We start from the raw sequence: 27,892 nt of genomic DNA, 5'->3' as shown, positions 1-27,892 counted from the left end.
TTCAAAAGGGAATTGGATAAATACTTAAACAGAAACATTTTACAGGGCAATGGGGAAAGAGCAGGGGAGTGGGACTAATTTGATAACTCTACCCCCTCCATAGAATCATCCCCGTAGCCCAACATTGCAGTGAAATTTTGGGCTACGGCTGCCCGTTGCTGTCCCTGCATGAGCCAACCCTCTGCTGCTTGGTAGCCACAGGTGTCCTTGCAGCAGATAGCGCAATTGTGCATCTGCCTTTCTGCTGACCCAGACCCGGAGTGCCTTACAGTCGTTGCCAGGATCCACAGAAATGGCTGACATCTTGGCTGGCAGCAAAAGTCAAAGCAGTTGACCATGCTGGTGTTCCTCCTTTCATGCATTGCTTCTGAAAGCACGGTGTGCTGTGATTGAGATTGGGACCATTAAAGTTAGCCACGCGTTCACATATCTTGGGGTTGGTATTGGATGTTTACTGGTGCATTTTATTTTGGGAATGAAAAGCTCTCCCAGCATGTCTGATAAAGCAATATCATGTCAATTCTGTCTGTAGATGTGGGTATTGGCAGGTGGACGCAGAACATCTCTGTAGCCTGACCTGTCTGGCATCTCCTTGTAGCCTCTGTTTCAGACATGTCAGATGGGGGAATTCCTATTTGAGGAAACCATTGGTGGTGTTGGAAGAGAAAAGTCTTACTAAGGAGGAGGGTGTGCAAAAAATAAGTCAAGAAGTTTGATTTCACTTGTTATATAATGTGATTATATTCACAAATGTAGTTTATATTGGACCAATGAAACCATGTTTTTGATGCTGCAAACTCATTATGACAGATTAACCCCAGCTACCTGCTTTTTCGCAGATCCCACGGTCCCTTTTTTTTGTCTGGATTTATTCTGAAACTACTTGAACTTTTGGATGAAAATTTCAGCCTGACTTTCTTCCTGCCAACTTTGTTTATAAAAAAAAAAAAAAAAAAAAAAAAAATCTCATCTGGTAGTTCAACGTCTTGTAATAGTGAACAATTTGCCTAAATCAACTTTTGTCAAGCCCCCTTGTAATTTTGAAAATCTCAAATTGATATTGTTTGATTCCAGTTCATGGAGTATTTGTGCATTATTGACACAATTTTACAGCTGTCAGGAGGAGTGGGAATTTGACAAGCCATAAATAAGGGGAGGGACTTGGTTGTGATATTCATGCATTTTTGATAAAATATAGAGAGCAATCTTGAAGTTTGCATGTTTCAGTAAGTTGCTTTGATTCCTAGGTTTTCTATTGATGAAGGCCAGTGCTGGTATTCATATCAATTCACCGACAAGCCCATTGTATTTACTGGCCTTGCATCGGAACCAGGTGCTAAATCGATGAACGTCAGTATCTGGGGATATGTGGACTTCATAATTACGCAACACTGGGTATCTGTCACCATCGACTTTGAGGAACTCCTTACAAGAGATTGTGAGTTCAGATTCAATGAGGTTGAGAATCAATAGATCGAGATTAATGAAAACATATTAATAGTTTTGTTGAATTTAACTTAATTTTATTGTTTTCACTGCCAGGACCACTTGGCTCCAGACCTCCTCACAGCCTTGGTCCAAACATGGACATAAGAGCTGAATTCCAGAGGTGAGGTGAGAGTGACTGCCCTTGACATCAAGGCAGCATTTGACCTGAGGGTGGCATCAAGGAGCCCTAGTAAAATTGAAGTTGATGGGAATCGGGGACAACTCTCCACTGGCTGGAGTCGTACCTACACAAAGGAAGATGGTTGTGGTTGTTGGTCAATCATCTCAGCCCCAGGACATCACTGCAGGTGTTCCGCAGGGCAGTGTCCTAGGCCCAACCATCTTCAACTGCTTCATCAATAACCTTCCCTCCATCATAAGGTCAGAAGTGGGGATGTTCGCTTATGATTGCAGTTTTCAGTTCCATTCTCAACTCCCCAGATAATGAAGCCCCTCCATGCCCGCATGCAGCAAGACCTGGACAACATTCAGGCTTGGGCTGAGAAGTGGCAAGTAACATTTGTGCCAGGCAAGACCATCTCCAACAGAGAGTCTAACCACTGTCTTTTGACATTCAATGGCGTTACCATCGCTGAATCCCCCACTATCAACATCCTGGGGTCACCATTGACCAGAAACTTAACTGGGCCAGCCACACAAATATTGTGGCTACAAGAGCAGGTCAGAGGCTGGGTATTCTGCGACAAGTGTCTCCCCTGCTGACTCCCCAAAGCCCTTCCACCATCTACAAGGCACAAGTCAGGAGTGTGATGTAATACTCTTCACTTGCCTGGATGAGTGCAGCTCCAACTACACTCAAGAAGCTCGACACCTTTCAGGTCAAAGCAGCCCGCTTGATTGGCACCCCATCCACCACCTTAAACATTCACTCCCTCACCACCGGCGCACCATGGCTGCAGTGTGTACCATCTACAAGATGCACTGCAGCAACTCACCAAGGCTTCTTCGACAGCACCTCCCAAACCCGTGACTTCTACCACCTAGAAGGACAAGGACAGCAGGTGCCTGGGAACACCATCACCTGCAAGTTCCCCATCAAGTTGCACACCATCCTGACTTGGCAATATGTCACTGTTCTTTCATTGTCACTGGGTCAAAATCATGGAACTCCCTCCCTAACAGCACTGCGGGAGTACCTTCACCACACGGACTGCAGCGGTTCAAGAAGGTGGCTCTCGAGGGCAATTAGGATTGGGCAATGAATGCTGGCCTTGCCAGCAGTGCCCACTTCGCAGAAATGAATAAAAAAAATTAACTTTGCCCTAACTAATTTCACCATTGCTGCGTAGACTGATATTTACTTGCGTAATTTTAAAGCCTTCGCTCTTTTTGAATATTTTCTATTAATTTGCAGCTTGTGGTTGCAGTTGTGTCGGCCAAGGTCTGTTTAGTGATTCCTTGCTGGGATGGATTTGATTGTAATATATTTCTGGTTGATGGTGTTTGGTGCCCTCTAATGATGAATGCATGTCGCTGGAGAGAAAGCTTACTTGAACTGCTGTCATATGTAGATACTGTACACACTCAACCCATTTTGATATTGTCCTTGGGAACCTAGCAATTTATATGTTACAAAGAGAATGTTACAATGTGAATTCAAGAACCTAAGTTATACAATGTAAAAGCTCTAGGATGTCAGCAACCAGCCTTGTACCCACCCAACCTCCCTCCCTTCAGCATTTGTACCGAGTGATTTTCAACCTGCACCTCAACTCTTAGTCTGCTCTCTGATTCCACAGCATTCCTGTCCCCTCAATCTCGCCCTTAATAAACTTCCCTCACTCATGTCCTTGGCCACCCCTCAAATTCACCATTTCTTAGGCCTCTTTCACCCACAGTCTTGATCACCAGCAAGGCTATTTATGACCACTTGCAGCCCCCAACCCTAATTTGCTTCCACTATTATCATCCACCTACAGAATTAACCTTTACCTAGCATCTTCACAAACTCATTCTTCAACTCCTCTCCTCTGGCCGTCTACCGCTAAACTGCTCCCTTGACTTGTCCTGAGCAAATCAGTCACCGTCCTCCATTACTGTTATCCTCTAGTACAGCCTCCATTTTAAGTCAGAATGCTGCAAACCCAAACATACCTGGCATACAACTGGCCTAGTCATCAATTGCTAAAGTTGGCTCAACCATATCGTGCAGTGCCATTCCTTGCTTTCCTCAGCCAAAAGCACATGCTCCGTCAGGATAATTCTCCTACCTCGCCACCTTTTTTGAAAACCTCGAGACCGACCTCTTGGATCAAGCCTTTTGTCATCACTCTTAATGTCTCTATCCCCAGCTTGGTGTTTGTTTCCCCTACTTTTTGTGAAGTGCCTTGTGATGTTTTAGCTTTAAAAACACTATATAAATGCAAGTTGTTATAACGAAGACCCTAATAATTGGAATATGTGCGTTTACTGTATATAAGTGTAGACTTAAGTACTTTTGAAATCTGAGTTTGTCCTTAAGTTGACCTGTTTTCTGTTAAGATATCCAAATCTCTTTCATTTTTGTAATACAACTAAATCTAACTATGGGAGCAGGTGTATGAATGTCCTTCTGTCGGGTGGTACGAACGAGCCCAAGTGGAAGTTGCTTTGAATTGAATGAACGAACTTGCATTTATATGGCTCATACTCGTGACCTCCCCAAAACACTTCCCAGCCAATGAATTGTTTTGAAGGCAAATGCGGCAGCCAGTCTGCACATAGTGAGGTCCCACAATAAGATCAATGATAGTTAATCTGCTGTGATGGCTGAGGGATAAATGCTAGCCATGATAATGGAAGAGCTCCCTTGCTCTTTAATAATATCATGGAATCTTTTATGTCCACTGAACAGGCAGATGGGACATTGAAAAGTGGCACTTCAGACATTGCAGCACTGAAATGCCAGCCTCGATTACGTGCTTGAGTTCTACAGTGGGACTTGAACTCATGCCCAGTGACTCGGGTGAGAATGCTGCTGCTAAGCTGGCATTTGGAGGTTGCATGAGCTTTTAATTGTGAAGCTTCTATTCTGTTCACTCGTGTGGGGGGGGGTGGAGGAATTTGGAAACATATTCTAGGATATTCCAAGACCCAAAGTTGTTTTGTAGCTCTGGTTGTATTGTTTTTAGAAATCTAGTTGGTGTTTTACTATTAACGTAGATAAATCAATGCACTAAAAAAGTTTAATCCTGATTTCCCCAGGTGCTGATGATGATTACATCCAGTGGCTTGCACATTCAAGTAATGTTAATGATCCTAATGATGGCTGTATGTTGGGTTACAAAGAAAAATTCCGGCGTTTAAGAAAATCTTCCCTCTGCCGAAATGGGCATGACTACATTGTGAATAAACAGCCCAATGTCTGTCTGTGTACTCTGGATGATTATTTGTGGTATGCTATTGCTATTTATCCAATGGTTCATGACAAAAATCTGTTAATCCATCTACTTATTTTGTAATATGTAGGCTTGCCAAACTGTCAGGATCTGTTTACTGAATGCTAGAAACATGTAGGACTCTTGCGTTGGGCAAATGGGGAAATACAGAACGGGAAAAGTCCACCTGGCAGGTCCTAAAACATAGTTTCACTCTGCAGGACCGCAAACCTCTCGGTCGCCTGCCTTCTTATCTGTAATTGTTTTAAAAATCCAACTTAATTCAGTTAATTAATGCAATAATGACACACAAAAGTAGTGCTATATGAATGTATTGCTTCTAATCAAAAGCTTAAATTGGTTTACATGCCTTGCTGAATTGTTTAAATGTTAATTGCAGTGTTTATTTCATGCTGTGTAAATTTTGCAAGGAAAGATAAATTCTTTGCTTTTTAGGAGTGGGAATTGAGTTCTGGATGATTTTTGTCGAGGTTGCATTTTATTCATTTGGCTGGGAATGGCTCTGTTGCTTATAAATATAATTTTTTTTTCCCCACCCCAGTGATTTTGGATACTATCGAAAAGAAAATAGCTCCGAATGTCTGGAGCAGGCGGATCTGCAGGGCCACGACCTGGAGTTCTGCTTACAAGGAAGAAAAGAAATATTGAAGACAAATGGGTAATGTGTTTCAATGAAAACTGTTTGAAGGAAATTTTGACTTCAGGACTATCAGTACCTCTTAACATGAGCTGGCATTCTGTGCAAATTGTTTAATAAATCTTCAGATTTGAGAGTAAATGCAAATTAAAATGGCGGTTGATGTGAGTTGCAATCATCTCCATTTTCTTGTGGGAGTCTTAGACATTGGACTAAGATTTGGGAGTAGATCAGGGAGAGACATGATGGTCCTACAGGATTTTCAACGAGGTTTCTTTCCAGGTTAGTACAGGCTTCTTTCTGGGCTGATGGCATTGTTGCTGTTACATGTTGTAAGGGCTTCAGTCAGCCATCCCTGGCGATTTTGGTTTTTTTTTGTATGTAGTAAGATGTGTCTGCCCATAGAAACGAAGTAACTGCTTGTCAAACACTTGGAATTTTTGGGTTGTGACCCTGACTGGCAGTGTCTGAAATGAATAGAGGAGGTGGGGAATACATTCATTATTGGCCCAGAAATTCGGGTTGGAGGCTTCCCGCGGGTGCAAGCCCCCGACCTGCACTTACCTAGCGCGCCGGCCGTTGAGCTGTGGGCCCGCGTGGGATTCCGATCCTGGGCCTCCTCCAACTGCCAGCGCGCAGTGCTTGCGTATCCCAGGGGCGCAGTTAGTTCGATGCGTCCACATTTTAAAAATAATTATAAATTACATGAAATAACTTAAGCAATTTAAATTTTTGAAAAAATTAATTACATTTTCTAACGGGGCTGAAAAATAAACTTACCTTTCTTTAAAGTATTTAAAAATAATAAACCTGTGGAAAAAAGTTTTAATTTTAATTAATTCACCACTTACCTTGTTAAAAGCAGGCCTTGCGCCTGCTTTTTAAAAGTGTAACTGCTGGAGATTTACCCTCCTGGAGAAACCTGCAAAAAAAAAAAAAAAAAAAAAATTAAGTAAGATGCGCACGCACTGCCTCTCTGGCGCACGCGTTCGACCACTGAACCCTTTCTTTCAGGGAACGGAAGTGCCGGTTTCCCGCGCATGCGCAGTGCATGCATGAAACCGCCACTTTCGTTGGGCCTATGCGTGAGTACCCAGTGCGTACTCGCGTGTTGGGACCTGAATTTCTGGCCCATTATTTTACTTGCTCTCCCAGGGAAGATATGGGTAAGTTGTTCAGGACCTACTGTGAGAAGGGCATCATCAGGCTATCAACTTCATTGCAGGGACTAGACTATTCCATCCACCAGGTGGCAGACAAGTTCCAGTTCCCCAAATGTGACCATTATGGTTACCTGCAATTTAAACACTTCCTGCAGAACCCAGCCTTGCTGCTCTAGTTTTGATGTGAGCGCTTCTGGCAGGTGGTACGAAAGAATCCAAGCCCAAAGAACATGGTTCCCAGCTTACCTTTGACTGTACCGGCAACCTCCAACGTTATTCTCTTGATTTGGGAATGTATGATTTCAGTGGGGATTTATTCGTATGGTCTTTGCATTTATATGTTATGTAAAGACCATTTTTGAAAAGGTGGAAGCATTTTACAACAATGGTTGCTTTTTTTTAAACTGGAAACCTGTGCAACACTCGCACTACTTCATTATGTTTGAGAGCTTCAAATCCAACCATGAGCTCCGAGCAGTTTGACTTGTAAATTCCTAGAAAATATAAGAATAAAACATAAATAGGAGCAGAAGTAGGCCTTTCAAACCTGCTCTGCCATTCAGTAAAATCCTGGCTGATCATTGATCTGAACTCTACCTTCCCACACTATCCCCATATCCCTTGATTCACTTAATATCCAAAACAAGCGCTCTACTCGGAGCTCCGGCACGGCAAGAGAGCCCCAGGTGGGCAGAGGAAATGCTTCAAGGACATCCTCAAAGCCTCCTTGGAAAAAGTGCAACATCCCCACCGACACCTGGGAATCCCTGGCCCAAGACCGCACAAAGTGGAGGAGAAGCATCCGGGAAGGCACCGAACACCTAGAGTCTCTTCGCCGGGAGCAAGCGGAAGCCAAGCGCAGGCAGCGCAAGGAGCGCACGTCAACCCAAGCACCCCACCCACCGTCCCTTCAACCACCGTCTGCCCCATCTGTGACAGAGACTGTAGGTCCTGCATTGGACTCATCAGTCACCTGAGAACTCATTTTTAATGTGGAAGCAAGTCATCCTCGGTTCCGATGGACTGCCTAAGAGAAGATCCAAAAAATCTATTAATCTGTCTTTAATGACTGAGCATCCACAGCCCTCTGGGGTAGAGAATAACAAAGATTTACAACCAATATTCCCCCTAATTTTTTTTGGGTGCACAGCCCCTTTAAGGGGCTGCGCGGCCCATTAACAGTTTGCATGCGCGAAACAACATTGGAAAAGCCCCTCCCGGGCTGCGCAGGACCGGCAGAGAGCTTGCGGCAGCATAGCTTAGAAGGAACCATCTTCACGACCCTTTGAGTGAAGAAATTTCTTCTCCCCTCAGTCCTAAATGGCCGACCCCTTATTCTGAGACTGTGATCCCTAGTTCTAAACTCCCCAGCCAGAGGCAAAATATGCAATCACATCTCCCTTTGACACAGTCCACTTGACTGGAGCTAATAATTTAACTGATGATTGCTAATTCATAATGCTTCAAAAATAGTCTTTACTTAAAGAAATTCTGACCTACAAAGTTTGACTAGAATGAAGACCAGTTCTTGTGTTGGTGTTTTATTCACATACTTTTTAAAATGAAAACTCTTCCTAGATCATTTTAAATGTGAAGTTTCTTTTAACATTTGATATATTCACAGATTTGTAACTAACTTGTCATTTCTTAGATACCGAAAAATTCCAGGAGACAAGTGTTACGGAGGGATACAACTGGATCGCTCGGTGAAAGACATTCGTCAAAAATGCGTCAGTAACTTGTTGGCACCTAAAGAACTGGTAAGTGCAACTGTAATCATTATTGCAATTGGAGGAAATGTTGGTTTCCTTGAGGAAAGCAAATCTAGTGAATTTCTGAAGATTTCTAGGGTAACAAGTTAAGCTAGGAAGTAAGTGTAAAATGAGTTCTTGGTCGAAGTATGCACATAAACTATTGCCCCGTTATACTGCTGTGCTGGTGCTGTCATCACCAAAGCTGGCCTGATCTAGTCAGTGTGAAATTGCATTCATTAGAAAGCGAGAGAAGGTGGTTAGTGTGGGGTTTTTTTTTTTTTTAGAGAGGAGTTTGGGGCTGTATTTGCCCACCAGGATGATTCTGAAGTATAAGATGTGGAAACTGAGAGGGACCAGCAGGACTGCTTGAAGTGGCCAAGCAAGATCAGGTGGTGGGCAGCCAGGCCAGTCATATACACTGGGCACTGTAGATTGTGGCTCACAGACTCTCAATCTACCAAGGTGGCTGGTGGGGGAGCATTGCGGTTTATATATCAGCCAAAATTTGATGGAGGTTCTTGAATGTCGCAATGAGACCGTTGCTGAGTGAACTGACCGAGATGCCAATGTTGGTGTGGTTGGCAGGGTCATAGTAGAAGGTGTTGAGCGTTGGAGTTGAAGTGGCACTAGTGATGGAGTTAGGGAGTAGTGTGTCTTTTTTCCCCAGGGTTAGGGTTAGAAAGAGAGGGTCAAGAAGACCATATGACCGTAGCAATGCAGAGGCTTCATGTGATGGCATGGTCAAGTCGGTGGGTGTGCTTGCGATTATTTATAGAGGTGAAGTTAAGGAAGGGCAGAGAAATCTGAGTAGCTGAGGCAAAGTAAATCAAAGTCTAATTTGGTTGTATTGAATTTGACGAGAGAAACATACTTATTTCTAAACTTCACAAAGTTGTGGCAAAAATCAAATTAATATAGCAAAATTCAGTATAAATTGCCCCTTATTTTACAGTTGCTAATTGGTTTAAAAATCCTGAAAATATGAAGCTGAAAATCATTCTATAGATTCGAGATAGACATAGGCATACATTTAAAAACTGAATTTTAATTATTTCAGTAGGTGGTTTTCAAAATGTTTCAAATTCAGTAGCATATTGAACATGGTGAAATTATTTGATGTATTGAAAAATCAAAAAATCTGAATATTAGATGTGTTCTTCAGCTAAAGAAATCTCAATTTGGACTCTTCCAGGACAATGGATTAAACTCCCATCTGAAAGTGCAAGCATTTGCTTTAGTATAAAAGGTCATTTTTGAACTGGTCACAGATTTACTTATTTTCAATTTTCAATTGTTCAGTGCATGCTTTTGAATGTGGCCCCACATGCACAGTCTGTCTTCCTGACTGCATGTTGAAACTTACTGCAGTGTATGCCGAATTGCAACATTTCTTCGCTTTATTAATCTTAATTAATACCCAGCAAGTGTATTTTGAAAATGCAACTAAACATATTGTTGTAGTGTAATTTATGACTTTGGAGCCAACAATCTGAATAGTCTCTTATTTTGCAGACTTTTTTCAATTTGAAAATTACAGCTAATTCTAATCTGTCCCCACTGAAGTGTGTTGCAATACAATGAAATCAGTGAAAGACTACTTTCAGTTTTCAAATGTTCAGGGGGAAAAAGTTTTTATTTTTGTTGCATATGCAAATTTATAAGCAACTGTATCCGTCCTCTAATTTTCTAACGGGTCAAACTATAAAGGAGAGTTTGTTGTGAGTTAGAACAGAGTCCTTTTACCTATGGGTGGAATGATAAGACTTGTCTCCTGTAGCCATAATAACTCTACATAAAATTAGTTTGTGCAATTTAACCCTGTACGCTGGTGAGTTCCCAGCTACTTTTGGGACTGAAATTGTGCAGTAGCAAATAAATATTACAAAAATTTTAAATGGAACTATTACATTGGTATAACAAGAGAATTAAACATTTCAGGCTTTTTCCCATTAACATGTATTGGGTGCCCTTTGGCAGCTTGCTTAAGTGGGCATTATTAATGATTATTGGTAGGCTTGTCAATGGTGAGGAGCATACCAGCTAAGTCTGATCCAGTCTTCACCTAATTGCCCACACGCTTAACTTCCAATATGAGCCACTTGATCACAATCGAGTGGAAACACTGGCTGATTTTCTCCCCCCCCCCCCCCCCCCCCCTTCCCCTTCCTAATCCACAAGTATTGAGGACAGTTATAATGCCCCTGCTGCATCCTTGACCAAGATCAACTAACTCATTAGTCACTGGATAACTTCATGGCGCTCACAGGGGTATGCTTCCAGTGGGATAAAGGTGTGTTAACAAGACAGCTAGAAGAAGTTTTACCTTGTATTTGATCTGAAATACTAATCTAGTACAAAGGTAGAGTAGTTGTATTTGGTGGAGACATTGCTCACCTTGATGAGAGCATCTTCAAGACGCTTAACGATCTGATGCGTTGTCCTTGCTCTAGTATTAAATGTACCTATTGTTAGAACCTATTCAGTACAAATAATATTTTGTATTAAAAAATAAAATTTCCTTTGGTTTCAGTCTGATTCTCACCAAACCAGCTCTGTGCCAATTATTGCCACTATAATAGCATTATTACTGATGCTGTTAATCTTTGGAGTGATTTTTATCAAGAAATACGTGTGTGGTGGAAGGTAAGTGTATTTGATTTTATTTTATTGAGAAAACAGATTTTTTAAGGTTAGTTAAATATAGCAAACCTTTTAATTTTCCAATGTTCTTCAGTTCATTAAGTCCAATTGATATGATGGCCGATTTTGATAGAACAGGGACAGGAGAGAATACAAGGAGTTTTTAAATAAAATAAAAAACTGGCATCAGATTCTATTGAGTCTTGATGTGTAACTTTCCCACTTTATGCTGCTGGTGGGAGCCTTGCCTGCTGAGCGCATTTACAGGAAATTTGGGAATGCGCTGTACATGATTTTCAGTAAAATTATCCTTTACGTATTTTTATAGTGCATTATCCCAATGAATGAAGGAATTTCTATCAGTGCACATATCCCAATAACTTCCAACAGCCTGCGTCCAGAGTGGTATTTTATGGATTTGTGTTTTGATAACGCGATTTTTTTTTTTGATGGCATCAAGAGCAACAGGGCACGTCTCCAAGGGAGTTGGTGTGCGAGTCACCTTGAATAATTTGTGGAGACTAGGGATCAGCTTTTGGGTGCCTTTTCCCCTTAACCAGAGGAATAGATGGAAAGAGGCCATTTAGCTTCATCATACCCACATTATCTGTTGCGCTGCTTTTAATACAAACATTTAAGGGTACATTTATACAACAACTTTAGCATTAGCAGTAGCGGCTTTCATTAAAGTTGTCGTATAGATCTTGAGTCGGGACCTAACCATGGGCCACACCATGGAACCATTTCCATGGCCACTTACAAAATGTAACAGCTACCATTAATTTGCATGTATCTCGAGCTTCAGATGCTAACATTTTAAGTGTTCTGATTTGCATTTTTCTGCCAATGAGGTAACAGCACGAAAACGGTCCTTTCGAACCTTGGGGGGGGCCTTCAAAATTTGGGGCAAAATAGCAAATAAATATAAATCAATTGAGTTGCATCTCTCTAGAACTCTGCAAGGCTCTTGGAATTATATGGTACTGATTTTCTGAAAATTATTTAAATTGACGAGCAAGCCATTAAAGGAATAATGTAGCATTTTATTTGCTTAAATACAGTGACATTTTTTCTTCACACACTTCCAATTCAGTAAAATTACTAAATATTGAAAAATCTCCAGCAATAGTTAGAAGCCTATGTTGAGTGGGTTCTGCTAAGCCAACTCTCTCAATTCCTTAGTTTTGATATAAGGAACATCTATGCAAATATTCTATTTTGAATTAGAACATATAATCTGAAAATGCAAGTCAGTAACCAAGGGCCAGCTGCTAGAAGGGACTGTCCAAGACTTTAATCTTATTCACATGCTAACTAAAATACTGTGTAATTCAAGGATTCCTTTTCATATTTTTTACCATATGCAGTTTATTCTCAATAACTGCTTTGTTGAGGTTGGGAAATGATTTTTTTTTCTACGCGAAACCCCCAGATTATTTATGGAGAGAAGGATATGTGTGTGTATAAAATTTAAATAACCAAGGTGAAGTGCCAGCTGTAATGTCTTAAAATTGCTTTTAATCAATCTTTTTCAGATTCTTAGTACATCGGTACTCAGTCCTACAACAGCATGCAGAGGCTACTACAGCAGATGAACTGGGCACCACTGTAGCTGTCAATAAACCAGAGTACCACGATGACTCTGATGAAGTAAGTGTAGTACAATTATTTTCCATTTTTAAATGCCATGGGCAAATTTGGAATTTGCCTGTGTGCCTCTTGTGGAACTATTTGAAGAGGAGCAGGGTGTTCTACCAACATCTGGACCAGCACTTGTTTTTTTAATGCCACCAAAAACAGATGAACGGGTCATTCATCTCATTGCTCTTTGTGAGATATTGGGCCGTATTTTCCGATCGGAGGCTTCCTGCATGCGGAAGCCTCCAATCTGGAAAAAATCTACGGACTTACCCGAGGTCCGGACACTTCCACTCCTGGGTCTCTCCAACTCAATGCGCAGGGCCCACGTATCCCGGGGCGCAGGCGGTTCGTAAGCGTCCTTGGGATCACGTGGGCCTTGGGGAGCCAATAGCAGAAGGGGATCTCCCTTCATACACTTGACCGATAGACCTGTCAAATATATGAATGGAGATCACCCAAAAACATTAACATTAAATAAATGTTTTAAAAATCACATTTTTAAAATGAGTTGAAATTACAATAAATTTAATATTTTAAACCAAAATTTAGGGGGAAAAATTGGGTTGCTTTGCGCCTCTTATCACCCTAAGAGGGCGCTAATGGGGCGCAAAGCAACAAGCGCCTCCCGTGAAATTCAGCGGGAGGTTAGCGACGGTGCTAACCGGTAGTGCCCCGAGGCGCTGCGCCTCCGGCGATGATGTAATCGCTGTGCGCAGCACCCTGCTCACGCCCTGGCCATGATCTTCGGGAGCGCCCCCTGACTTAGCGTCGGACGCTATGTCCGACGGGGTCAGGGGGGCCTACCTGCGGCTGGGGAGGCGCCATTTAAAGGCGAGGTGCGGAGCGGCCATTTTTGTTGCTGGTCGCCTGCCTGCGCTCCCGTCCCTGGCCTCCTGAACGGTCCCCCTGTGGAGTGCTGGCTGTGCTCCAAGAGCCCGGCACTTCTCTTGAGTCTTGACAGATCGGAAATGCCGGTTTTCAGCGCATGCGCTTGGCATGCCTGAAACCAGCATTTCTGATGTCCCTACGGGTGTGTACACAGCATGTACACACCCATAGGGATCAGAATATACGGCCCCTTGTGTCCAAGTTGCCTGCAGGGTTTGCCTACAAAACAGTGACTAAATTCAAAAGTCTTGACAAAGGGTTTTCACCCGAAACGTTGACTCTCTATTTTCTCTCCACGGACGTTGCCTGGCCTGCTGAACATTTTCTGTTGTTTCAAAAGTAATTCATTGGCTGTAAAGTGCTTTGGGACATCCTGAGGACATTAAAAGTACTTTATAAAATCTAGTCCTTTCTATATAAATGCAGTTCTATCTATATAGCTCATTAAAAACTTACATCTACACTTCCTGTCTACAAAACCTTACTTCCTCTTGCCACTTTTGTCTTTTTCAGTCAGTGTTTTTCTATTATAAAGTCTGTTGTCCATCCATATTTATAATGGAAATGTCCTACGTAAACTTGTCACTTTCTTTTGTAATTGTACAATCTGGCAACTGGCTGGCTCTCTGAAACAAATCTGAATTGTTTCTTTGTATTCCATTGCCATCATCTTTTACCATACAAGTTTTAATTTGATTTTTAGACATGTTTCTGAAATATTTCAGAATTTTGTATTTTATAAACTTGCCTCCTGGTCCCATACTGACTGCCAGCTTTCCATGTCCCACTGACTTGGGCACTGAGTTCAAGGCCTCCTCCCAAATACGGTATTCTAACTGCTACGTTTCTTATTTTCCCTGAAAAGATTGTCGTTTTCCACTAATGAGATTGGCTACTCTGGAGCACCCTCCCTACTCATCAGTATCTGTCAGCTGTTTGGCCCACGGACACGTGCCTCTGCTTTTGAGCTTTCCCTTGAAGCTGGCAGCTTCCTGAATGATTGATTATAAGCCAAGGCAATACCTCTAAGCCCAAACTGCCAACAAAAATCAGAGAAAGAGAAATGGAAGATAGACCAATGGAGGGGAAAAAGAGTAAACGGGCGAGCGACTAGAGATAGGCACTGAAGGCCACAGAATTCAGGGCAGAGGGAGAAACACGTGGGAAACGGTCTAGGAGATAAACTTGTATCGGGGGTAGAGCAGCACACATCAAGGGAACATGGGTTGCAGGAGTGAGAACAGGCAGAGAATTGGAAAGAAATCAATGGACCCTGGGATTGAGGGATGAAATACTGATCTGCGGGGAGAGGGAGATTTGAAAGAACTAACAAGATCAGGAGAGATGGGTGGACAGAGACTGGAGAGAAACCCTAAAGGGGACAGATCGGAGGGATAGAGACGGACACAGATTAGAGAATCGAGAGATATCAAGGGAATGGCCAGATCTCTGACAGAGAGAGTGACATGCACCCTGATGGTGAAGAAAGGGGAAAAAGAGACAGACAGACAGAGGTCAGGCGGACAGACAAAGATCAGGGACAAAAGCAGATCACAGGCACAGATAGAGATTGAGGCACTTGCGCAGACTGCACTACTCCATCCCATACTCCCAAATCCCTAGGTCACCCTAGATCCTATACACCCTCTGTCCCAACATTCAACTAATCAGGACCTTGCCCATCCACCATTACCACATCTTATGCCCTCCTATCGTAACTGCCTTTCCCTCCAAGTACTAGTCACCTCCCACCCCAAGCGCACACATTTATCCTCCATGCCATTTGGTATTCCACCTTGAATGCCACTGATTTCCTGTCCTTTCACTAGCAACTCCTTACTACTGCTTTCAGCTCAAGCACCTGTGTTCTCCCATTATTCCCAACCTCTGACAGCCTTCAATTATTTTGTCAGTGCTGAAGAAAAACTGAAAACCTTGGAGCCATTTGGCCCAGCCATGTTGCTATTTATCTTCCACGTGAGAGATGTGCCTGCCCTCACCCTATACCTTTATTTCCTTTCCCTTCAACCACTTATTTAACCTACTCTTTAAGTTTGGTACGGTCTCGGCTCGAATCACTAGTTTTGGCCCATAAATTTCTCCTTTGTACTAAATCACTTGCATTTTAATATTGTGTCTATGTCCCCTCATTCTAGACCCCTGAATCACCTGGAAACAAGTTGTTTCTATAAATAGTCAGTCAGGAATTCAGCTAGAACTGCAACATCACAAGGAATAAAGTTGCAAGTAAGTCGAGGGGAACCAGTGATAGAGAAATAAGAGACAAGGATGAGAATCTTAAATTGGAGGTGTTGGAAGACTGATGGTCTGTTGGGTCAGCAAGTACAGGTGTGATGGGTGTGTGGAGCCTGCAGCAGCGAGAGCTAGCAACCTGATCTATATGCCATGAGATCCAGTAATGTTTAAGATTTCCCTCATTATTAATGTAACACTTTGAAAATGTATACAACTTGCAAACAACCTTCTCTCTTTTTTTGGTTGGGACTCTGACTTAAGGCGAAGTTGCAGAACAGTTGTTCTGTGTACAAAGTTCACTGGCTTTTCTTGAAATCAAATTTATAATCCAGGATCCAGAAATGCAAACTATTCTGTCTGTTGCCTCCAAAAATAGGAGTGGCAGAAATCAACTTGACATCTGGAAAAAATGTCTTCCCCCAGATAATTTATTTTTCTGTCAAAGAATCCAGTTTATTTGTTGGTGCAATCATGTAGAATAAATGTGAAATGGCTGATTTCATCAATTTTTGTAAAGATGATTTCTTGTACATATGAAATCAGAATGATGCATTCTGCCTTGGTTTTGCTCCCTGAACCCCAGACTCATTAGATTTAGTGTTTTGAAAGTTTTCATTAAATATATTAAATAATTAAAAACATTATTGTGACCTATCATTCCAGTGCAAGGTGAAATTCAACCCCTTAAAATCAACAATTTGCAGTGAAAGCAAAACTTTTCTTTTACAGGATCTCCTGCAATAGACTGATTTTAAAAAGAAGTTTGGAGCTACAAGATGCTGTTCTTGCCAAATAAACATTACCTTAGTACTTAGAGATGCTGTTGCCTCCATCTGATTCTCTATCAAATACCTACATTCTGATTTTGCAGCATCATGCGAAGGCAATGTGACATTTTTATGAATGTGATTATATTGAGATCTGCAATCACAAGATGAGACTGCTTCTGGTCCTGGTTTACTGGAACTGTTTTTGAAAGCTTTGTTTTATGTGGGGGAGGGGGAGAATGAATTGGTGCCAACCAGAGTTTTTAAAAAAGAGGCAAATAGTGGTTTTGGAGTTTGACTGGTTTTTATTTGCAGAACTACATTTTTTAAATCGGCTTCTGGGTACATAACTCTAGTGGACTTTTTATATGATTAAACATTCTTGAGAAAAGACTGCAATAACCAACATAGCTTTTATTTCTCATCGCGGCTAACTTGTGTCACAGATTAAACGTAAGGAGTGGAACTTTTAAATTAATGCAAATGTTGCATCTTGGAAAAATAAATGCCGCTGAATCCAGAATCCCAGATAATGGGCTCAAATAAAACTCCGTGTTCAACTTGGAGAAATGGGCATTTATTGTGGCAGTGCTGTTTCCAAAATGTCTTGAAATATTGTGACTCCTTTATTGGCCTCTAATAACTTCCCTTACGTAACAATTTTGATATCAGACACCTTAATTAGGAAAGTTAAGTCATTGAGCAATGTCCTGCTAGGAACTCTATTTAGAGATATTGCTCTGTGTACTTGATGTGTAAAATACATTAGGAGTATGTATAAGAAATATTAGATGCATATATTGATTCAAGAAACATTTCCGCATTGTATTAAATAAGAGATGTACTGTTGATTTTTGGGAGTTAATTTACCACTTAAGTCTTATGCCTCAAACCACGAAGAAATGATTAATGAGGGCTTTTCACACTTAGAATATCAAAACCCTAATCAATTGTCAAGTGTAATTTAATTTTTTTAAATTAAAAACTAATGCTTGCTTGTGTCCTGACTTGCTCCACTTTTGCTGTTTCTTTCATCGCTGCTATAAAAGAACAGTAGGCGTATAAACAAAACACTACATGGATTATAATAATAAATTGGAATGACATCTGGTCTGCACGCAGGTATCTTTTTGACTGTTGCCATTTACAACATAAATTGTTTCAGCTGATATTCTACCTTTATCTTAACCAATGATAAACTGGGAAATAATTTGAAACTACTGTCCATGTACTTTAGGGTGGTTTATATAGAAATGTTATCCAGTTTCAGAAATAGCAAGTTGTGTGTAGTACGTACTGAATTTGTTTGGTGAATACCTATTTCAGTGCTCGGACTACAGCTGATAATTTATTTGGGTTGAGAAAGATTCTCAACACTATACAAAAGCAAAATACTGCGGATGCTGGAAATCTGAAATAAAAACCAAAAATGCTGGAAATACTCAGCAGGTCAGGCAGCATCTGTGGGGAGAGAAACAGTTAATGTTTCACGTCGATGACCTTGATGAAGGGACATCGACCTGAAACGTTAACTGTTTCTCTCTCCACAGATGCTGCTTGACCTGCTGAGTATTTCCAGCATTTTCTGTTATTTTATCCTCAACACAATATTAGTTTTTGGAATTGGAAAAACGTATGAACATTTTTAATATAATGGCCCAGAAATTCGGGTTGGGGGCTTCCCGCGGGTGCAACCCCCCCGACCTGCACTTACCTTGCGCGCTGGCAGTTGAGCTGTAGGGCCCCTTGGAATTCCGATCCAGGGCCTGGCCCAGCTGCCGGCGCGCAGTGCTTGCGTGTCCCGGGGCGCAGTTAGTTCGATGCATCCCCTGGGATCACGTGGGCCATGGGCAGCCAATTGGAGGAGGGAAAAGCCCATTCATAGGTCTCGACAGGAAGAGCTGTCAAGACTTATAAATACTACGGCCCCAAAATAGCAGTAAACCTTCAAATAAATTTTTTAAATAAACTATAAATTACATTAACTATTAAACAATAATTTAAATTTTTGAAAAAAATAATTTTATATTCTAACGGGGCTAAAAATAAACTTACCTTGCTTTAAAGTATTTAAAAATAATAAACCTGTAGAAAAAGTTTTAATTTTAATTAATTGACCACTTACCTTGTTTTTAAAAAAAAAAAAAAAAAACAAGCCTTACGCCTGCTTTTTAAATTTCTAAATTCTAAAGACTTACATTTTTTTTTACAGGTTTCTCTGGGAGAGTAAGTTCAAAGTGCACGCGCAGGCTCCCCTGCGCACGCGTTCGACCTCTGAACCCCTTCGTTCAGAGGAACGGAAGTGCCGGTTTCCCGCGCATGCGCAGTGCATGCACGAAACCGGCACTTCCATCGGGCTTACGGGTGAGCACCCAGCGCGTGCTCACCCATGGAGACCCGAATTTCTGGGCCATTATGTTATGTTTTCCTTCCGTTTTATAAAATTGTATTGCATTGTTTTCTGTTTGGCTGTGTTCAAGTGCTTTGTGCTACTCTTTGCAAATTGCTTGGGAAAAGTTCACGATAAAAATGTCTTTCAGTACATCCTATTGTAAATCCATCATTGTAAATCCAACACTTAAAACCCTAGCCAAGCAGCAAACATATGCTCTAAGAGTGCATGCATAATATGTACATGCAATTCATTGATGTGATAATAGGACTCGCTACTTTTGTTGTAGTGCTGTGGTATAAGAAGCTGTTGATTATGTCCATGTACACGTTCTAAGATGGATCTTCTACTCTTACCTATATGCAACTTTGATCGATTATCCCACTGAATGCTTTGTGATGATTTCCTCATCTCTTGTATAAGCATTGTATTGTATAGTTTAAGAGCATGAGTCTTAAAGTTAATGAGCAGCTTTATAACTTGATCATGAGTTGAATATTCAAGTTGATATGCGCACATGTTGACTGAAGAGTGTATAAAGTTTATCTTTGACTGAGGCACAGATTTTGTGGGAGTGTAAATTTCTACTTGATCCATCATGGTTACTTGCAGAAAATTTTCATGATTTTTATTTCATTTCAGCTTTATTGCCCTCAGTCAAAGGAGGGTGAGGGTACAAAATCATGGGCCTTAGGAAGTTGTAGCACAAAACGTGTGTTTGTGGTTCTGAATAGCCTTAAACTGACTAATAGAATGGAATTTGGTTCTGGATCTTTCTATGATGCTACGTTCAAAGAACTTCTAGTATAAGCAAAATTATAAACATAAACTAGAAACAAAGTATCACTTTCTATTTTATATTTTAAGAAACCTTGATTTAAGCTATATTCCACAATCTGCATCCAACTAGGAGTGCATAATGAGTTTGGTTTAACCACCGCAGTTGTACATTCCTTCAAATCGAACAATTAAAGTTTATAGCTCAGAAGGAGGTCATTCAGCCCATGGTGGCTGTGATGGGTCTTTGCTAGAAATAATCTCAAACTAATCGTATTGCCCTGCTGTTTCACGTAGCCCTATATTTTACTGTTTCAAATATTTATCCAATTTTCTCTTAAAAGCTACTCCGATTTCACGACTTGAATGTTATATCTACAACTTTCTTGTAGCTACAGTAGGTAGGGCTAACAACATGCTGCTGAAGCTTTGGATAATACAGGTCTAATACTTAACTGATGAGCAACCAAACTGGAATAGGCTTGGTACGGCAAGTTGCATTTAATCGGCCTTGACCCAAACGGGTGCATGTGAAACTGCTTGCCTTGCATTTAGTTTCCTTTCTATCTTCTGACAGACTTCTTTACTGCTTTTAGAAACTGCCATCTGACTTTTGAGTGTGTATGATTTTCATTGAATGTGTCTGCGTCTGAAGCAGCAGTCGTACAGAAACATCATGTTCATCTGATGTGTACCTTATGAACTGGGGTAGAACAGTCTGAACTGAAGCCACACCTTCTGAGACCTACGGTGGTTAGTCATCTGTAGAAGTACAAAGCGAGATGATATGTTATCATTGGCTGAGATATGCACTCTCTCGCAGCCATTTTGTGCCCACAATTTTATAGTAATATCACCCTTGAATCTTCCTCTTGTGGCTGTTCTCACTCATCGCTACATGCTTCCAGCAGGGGCCACTGGATAGCAATTGGGATTCACAAATCCTGCTTCTTCCCCACCCACCCCCCCCCCCCCCCCCCTGCCACTACCCAAGGGGTGCAAGACAAGTTTTAGCACTCCTACTGTTGCCCACTGAGATTAACTGACTGGCACATATTAGGTATCCGATTTGGGACTTTTCTATTTGTAGGGCTACCCACTGAACTTGGTGAGCCATCAAGGGAACTTCTACTTCTCTAAGCATTGATTTGGGAAAAAGTGATCTGGTTCTTGAGGTGCTCCCAATGCTTCACAAGATAAGTAGCCATGAAATCTATCTGACAAGTGATGGCAATTGATTTTTTTTGGATTGGGTTCTGTTCCATCACCTTCCATCCTCAAAATATGACCTTAGTTTGCTCAGGATTTTGGCCTTTTCATAGGCTCATTTGTCTACAGTCACTCAAACTTCCATTTCAGATCTAATGCACTCTAGCGCATATTGTTTTAAATCTGATCCCGATCCACATAGATCTCACGAATCAAATCCACGATAATGCGATTCCTTGCTTTTGCTGTTTTACAAGCAATGTTTTACAAGCAATAGAAACTGAGAAGATGGTTGCCACTTGACACTTTTGAAAAGAAAGAAATCTACAGGTTGCAAATTAGCTTTCAAGTATTTTGCACAAAAATACCTCTGTTCAACTACATAAATTGTCAACATTTTTCACCAGAGATATTCCTTCAAATGATTACTTGAGTATACGACACACGGTTCATATTTGGTAGATAGTCTTGGACAGAGGGGATGACTTTTCAGATTTGGTACTTGATTTGTACATTTTACATGAGCAAAATATTTGTCTTGTTTACTACCTATTGGATTCCTTTTTTAATGGGGCCTATATCCAATGCATTAAATTCGTGGCTTCGCTAAATTGAGAGTTTACTGCTGAATTTGATTCGGTGTAACCAGATGAATTGGGAGGGCGGGGGGAAGAGCAGAAACCCCACTTGCAGGTCACCATGATGCACAGACCGCATCCCCTCTTTCCCCCCCCGCCCCCTCCCCTCCACTTTTGAGGACTAGGCCGTCTGGCTTTACAAAATCATCAAAAAGACATTGGTTAGAAATAGTTGGGGAAATGTACAATGTCTTTTTTGGATGTCCTCCAAGATTACTGGCAAAAAACATGAAGAGTTGAAACAAATGTAAGCTATTAAGTAAATAATATAGTTCTCTTGATTTCAAATAATGTGGTCCCCATCAGTTTACATAATTTTTAAGCTGAACAAGATTTGTTTACTTGGATCTGAATTTCCTCACTGTTGGAATTGGAAATGAACTGGAAATTTAAATACAGAATTAATTAAATACAACTTGTGCTTTAAAATTAAAGTGCAATATGTAATTTATTTTTGCTGATCAACTTTGTTCAAAAAAACAGGTTACTCGTGTTCAATTGTGAATCAGTCCCTACATATTTTGAATTAAACTGGTAATTTTTTTCTATAAATTTCAAATTGTACAGTACAAATGGAAATTTCCCATGGGAAGCAACATTATACATGAAGGTGTTATGTTTCAACAGTTAAGATAATTGAATTGTACTATATAGTTTTTAATGCATAAGCCGTGATCTGTATTTTAAATGTATTATAGTGACTTAATTTATGACTTGTTGAGCTCGTCGACAAAAATGCAGTAATTTCAGCTGAAAACTTTAATTAGACCTAACTAGTGTTTTCAAAAGCCAGTAGAAAGCAAAATGTGTTATGAACATTGTTGAATTAATTGCTTTATCCTCTGAATGCTGGTGTATTTTCAGTGATTTTAAAGCTTAAGCATTTTTGTTTCTAATCTGTGAATAAAATCATCTGGATCTTTAGCTATTCAGTATTCATCTTTCTTAAATACAGACTGTTCTGAGGGGAGTGACTGTTTTGCTCTGGGCCATGTTAGTTTATGACAATTTAAATTTGTATACTTCTGCAAGATCATATAGTTTTTGAAACTTCAAACTGGAGCCCTACCATAAAATGTTTGTATGATGAAATTGTTTGAAAAATGCTACTTGTGATCCCCCCCCCCCCTTCCACAGCAGCAACATTTCTACTACATTTTCTAAATTGTAAAAGTGAAATTTATAAACTGTTTCGCATTAGATCATGAAATATTTTGGGGTTTTTTTCCATTTGAAATACAACTATATTTAATCCTAAATTTCTAAAGGAACTATAACCTGAGGACATAGTTCTAAATCAAAAGAAATATACACAATCTGTTAAGGGTCCTTCCAAATTTTGCATTTTTTAACCTGTTCGTAAACTCTCTGCTCCTGCTGACAGACTGTTAAACCAATACTCATTGCAGAGTATGATTTCACCGCCATGGCATTATTTTTTTAAATTTTGAGGCTCTTCAGTACTTTTGGGGGGCACTATTAAGCTGGGTATAGTTTTGATGAACTATAAATTAATTTAATGTTCTTGTAAAAAGATTACAAGCCACCTTGGAACAACGAAGCCAATTTCAGATTGCTGTCTTGCCAAGAATTTGAAGGAGGGGGTGAAAGGGTGGGACCATGCTGACGTCGTAACCAAGTTAGAAAACTGCTCACTAATGGTGAAGGATTCAAAGTAGTTTGCAGGATGGCCACAGCACCAGCTGCCTCGAGAATCCGTTGTGTTCAAGCAGCATTTAAAATTTAAAGAGCCAGGCCATTAAATTAACCAACCACTGTTTTAACATTGTCATCATGACTGAATTACTGCAGCTGGTTATGGTGTGGTTTGAGATTTTACAATAAAAAATGGCCAGTGATTCTGCTGAAGTCAACTGACTTTCAATGGAAATCAGCGATTACATTTTCTCATTACATTAATGTATTTCCACACACAGTTTTAAGCGTAGAGCTTACTGAATGTAAATAGCAAATGGTGCCAAGAGATGTAGCTGTAGGAATTTGTGCTGTACATGTAGCCTAACCAGCGGTCTTGAAAGGGATAGCTGGAGGCCACCATCAGAGCAGTAAGGTTTGTTTTAACAAAAAGAACACGTACCTGAATGTGGAGTCAGGAGGTCCATTACCGACGCCCATTTAGCCGCCTCCTGGTCTGAGGCGTCCCAGGGCCTCAGCTGGCAATGCAGCGGCCCCAAATAAAAATCCTCTTACCAGCCAGCTGCCTGGGACTCTAGGTAGCTGCAGCTTGCTGATCTCATGTAAATAAGGCCCAAGGTCCAATATCAGGAGTGCCTTGGCCCTACTTGTCCCAGCAAGTTATTGCGCGCCCCCCCCCCCCCCCCCACCCTACCACTTCTTTCCACCCATTTCATCTCTCTTTAAACTCCACTCTTTCCTTCTAATGCGTTCTATTCCGAGTCGCATCTCTTGCTGTCTACGCTCACCACCGGAAAATGCAGCCTTGGACTCGTCTCATCGCTCAAATGGCATCCACGGTATACACCACTACCTGGACGTCTCTTGGCTTGTGTGCTGCAGCTACCATCACAGTACTGCCTTTCCGGTTGGAGTATCCACCAGCTCCCACCCGTAAGGACACGAGGGGGAAAACTGGAAAATAGAGAATAGTGAAAGGGAGAAGGGGGACAGAAGAGATGCATACAAAAAGGCCCGAGAAATAAACTGCAATACAAAGACCATTTTGAGAATTTACCATCCGCAGCGCTACGGAAGATTGTCTATTTTAAAAAAAAAAAAAAATACTAAACAAAAATTCTCAAGTTTGTAGTAAGATTTTATATTATTTAATTGAAGTATTTTAAGATTTGACAAATACAAATAGGATCATTCACTTTGGGTCAAATACAATTTTGGGTTTGTGTTTATTTAATTTCTTAGGCTCTCCAAAGGCAAAAATTGGACCATCAAAAATCCAAAGTATTCCGCTTCAGATTGAAGCCAAAGTGCTGAGAACTTGTTGCCAGTACTTACTAAAATCAGGATCTAATAGAATGAGGCTTCTAATACCAAAATCAGCATAACTGGTGGCATTTAGTTATGCTGGCACCTTAAGAACATCAAACTGAAGGGAACGCTTTGAGATTCATGCCATAGCTGTAACTAATTGCTGCATTTATGCACTTGATTCTTGTTTTTGCTAATGATTAATAACGTAGAAAAAGAAATTAAATTTGAAAATATCCTGTTGGAGTATTCAATGTTAAAGTATTTTTGAAGATCTTCAAATTATCATTTAACCTACATTCTGGTTTAAGCGCCAGCTGCAGCATATATATACATGCATCGGAAAACACCAGTGCCCCCGGTAGGTCTGGTGATTAGCATGAATGCAGAATTTAGTATTTGCTTGTTTATTTGTTGGCACATGGCTGCCAAGGGGGGTGAGAGGGGGAAGTGCAAATCCGAGCCAGGGGAACTACAGGCCTATCTGCCTGACGTCCATTATTGGAAAGATGCTGGAAGGGAGCGTAAGAGATGCTCTTTATGATTACCGGGAAAAGGAAGGAGCCATTAGAAATTGACAACACAGCTTCTGAAGAACTAGATCGTGCTGTACAAATTTGATGGTTTTTTGAGGAAGCCACTAGGGTGGTGGGTGAGGGAAATCCAGTAGATGTTGTCTCCCTGGACTTGCAGGAAGCCTTTAATAAGGTACCTCGCACTAAGTTACTTCACGATCGAATCTTGTGGTTGTGGTGGCGTCCAAATCCCTTACTTCGGAGGTAACTGGATATTGTAAAGTCACATTGACCGTTAAGGATACGGAGTATAAGGATTTTAAACTCATATTACCTCAGTTGTGTGTGAACTTAATATTAGGCTTGGACTTCCAGTGTCAGCATGAGAGCATTACCCTTAAGTATGGTGGATCCCAGCCTCCGCTCACAGTCTGCGGCCTTTCTACTTTAAACGTAAGCCCGCCGCCTTTGTTTGCGAACCTTGCTCCTAATTGTAGACCTATAGTGACTAAGAGTCGACGGTATAGTTCAGAAGATAAAACATTTATAAAAGAGGAAGTGGAAAGGCTTCAACAGGAGGGAATCATCGAACACAGTGGTAGCCCGTGGCGTGCCCAGGTGGTGGTGGTTAAAACTAATGAGAAGAAAAGACTTGTGGTCGATTATAGCCAGACTATAAACTTGTATACCCAATTAGACGCCTATCCTTTGCCTCGTATTTCTGAGATGGTGAACCAGATAGCTCAGTACCGCGTGTTCTCCACCATTGATTTAAAGTCTGCCTACCATCAACTCCCCATCAAAATAGAAGACTGACCTTATATGGCCTTTGAAGCTAATGGGCGCCTGTTCCAATTTCTTCGGGTGCCCTTTGGAGTGACGAATGGGGTATCCGTCTTCCAACGGGAGATGGATCGTATGGTGGATGAATACGCGTTGGAAGCAACATTCCCGTACCTGGACAATGTTACCATCTGTGGGCGTGACCAACGGGAGCATGATCAAAATCTCGCAAAGTTCCTAGAGACTGCAAAGAGGTTAAACCTGACCTACAACTAAAACAAGTGTACCTTCAATACTACACGTTTGTGTATTCTTGGTTGCATTGTGGAGAATGGGGTAATCGGGCCAGACCCTGAAAGATTACGCCCACTTAAGGAATTACCTTTACCTCACACTGTAAAAGCCTTAAGGTGTCTGGGATTCTTCTCGTACTATGCCCAATGGGTGGCTAGCTACTCCGATAAAGTCCGACCTCTTATTAAGTCGACGTCTTTTCCGCTATCGGCGGAAGCTCAGGAGGCTTTCCTTAATATCAAACGGGACATTGAGAAGGCAGTGGTATGTGCCGTGGATGAGAAGATCCCATTTCAAGTGGAAAGTGATGCATCTGATTTTGCGTTGGCAGCAACTCTTAATCAAGTTGGTAGACCAGTAGCCTTCTTCTCTCGTACATTGCAAGGACCAGAAGTTCAACATTCTTCAGTGGAAAAGGAGGCACAGGCAATTATTGAAGCAGTCAGGTATTGGAGACATTATCTCGCTGGCCAACGTTTTACGCTCATTACTGACCAGCGATCTGTGGCCTTTATGTTCAACACTAAGCAGAGAGGCAAGATCAAAAATGATAAGATTTTAAGATGGCGACTAGAACTGTCAACATATGACTATGATATTCAGTACAGGCCTGGAGTATTTAATGAGCCATCGGATGCTTTGTCACGAGGAGTATGTGCTAGTCTAGGTACAGATAAGCTTCAAAGTCTCCACGACGCACTCTGCCACCCTGGGGTTACCAGAATGAACCACTTCATTAAGTCCCACAATCTACCCTACTCTATTGAGGAGGTCCGGACAATGACCAGAACCTGTCATGTTTGTGCTGAATGCAAACCCTGCTTCTATAAGCCGTCCGAGCCAGCTCATCTTATTAAAGCAACTCGACCATTTGAGCATTTGAGTCTCTATTTTAAAGGTCCCCTTCCATCGAGCGACCATAATGTCTATTTTCTTAATATTATAGATGAGTACTCTCGGTTCCCTTTTGTTATCCCCTGTCCGGATGTGACTAGTGCTGTTGTAATTAAATGCCTCTGCCAACTGTTTTCCTTGTTCGGCATGCCTAACTATATACATAGTGATAGGGGTTCTTTATGAGCGAAGAATTACGACAGTTTTTGCTATCGAAGGGGATTGCAACGAGTAGAACTACCAGCTATAACCCTCGTGGTAATGGGCAGGTCGAGAAAGAAAATGCGACAGTGTGGAAGGCTATCGTACTGTCTCTGAAGTCACGAGGCCTGCCGACCTCTCGCTGGCAGGATGTCCTGCCAGACGTGCTGCATTCCATAAGGTCTCTTTTGTGTACAGCGATGAATGTCACCCCTCATGAAAGGATGTTTAGTTTTCCAAGAAAAGCTACTAATGGAGTATCGTTACCCACATGGTTGACGACCACGGGCCCTGTGTTGTTGCGCAGACATGAGGCCACAAGACTGATCCACTGGTGGAGGAAGTACAACTCCTCCATGCTAATCCCCAGTATGCGTATATTCAATATTCGGATGGGCGAGAGGATACGGTCTCTATTAAAGATCTTGCACCTGCTGCAGCTTGAAAAGAGTTCGACTCTGAGAGTAGAGTTTTCAATCGTGGTATTGGACCTTCAGAGACACAAACCCTCAGTGTGGAAAATACTGATGATTCTGGGAATTCGAATGAACCGGAGTTAGTACTCCGGGAGGAGCCTCAGCAAGAGTTACGTC

General features: G+C 41.4%; 1 protein-coding gene and 1 pseudogene across 1 annotated transcript in view; one reads left to right on the top strand and one right to left on the bottom strand.

Annotated features, from left to right (window-relative positions):
* The window catches only part of LOC147105146 (sortilin-like), a 69,616-nt gene extending 51,983 nt beyond the window's left edge, over window positions 1–17,633 (top strand). The window contains exons 14-20 of the mRNA XM_086011239.1: window positions 1,248–1,438; window positions 4,693–4,882; window positions 5,428–5,544; window positions 8,338–8,446; window positions 10,971–11,083; window positions 12,616–12,730; window positions 16,595–17,633. Of these exons, the coding sequence (XP_085867365.1) occupies window positions 1,248–1,438; window positions 4,693–4,882; window positions 5,428–5,544; window positions 8,338–8,446; window positions 10,971–11,083; window positions 12,616–12,730; window positions 16,595–16,609 (850 nt within the window). The 3' untranslated portion in view covers window positions 16,610–17,633. The remainder of the gene's footprint in view (window positions 1–1,247; window positions 1,439–4,692; window positions 4,883–5,427; window positions 5,545–8,337; window positions 8,447–10,970; window positions 11,084–12,615; window positions 12,731–16,594) is intronic.
* Window positions 17,634–19,210: 1,577 nt separating this feature from the next.
* Window positions 19,211–27,892, bottom strand: part of LOC147105145 (acidic mammalian chitinase-like) — a 58,185-nt pseudogene continuing 49,503 nt past the window's right edge.

This window comes from Somniosus microcephalus, chromosome 18 (genome assembly GCF_052327205.1).
Source record: "Somniosus microcephalus isolate GS21.2 chromosome 18, FLI_Smic_1.0, whole genome shotgun sequence".
In the NCBI taxonomy this organism is placed as follows: domain Eukaryota; kingdom Metazoa; phylum Chordata; class Chondrichthyes; order Squaliformes; family Somniosidae; genus Somniosus; species Somniosus microcephalus.
Note: the sequence above shows the minus strand (reverse complement) of the source record. Positions and strands in the feature narration are given on the sequence as shown.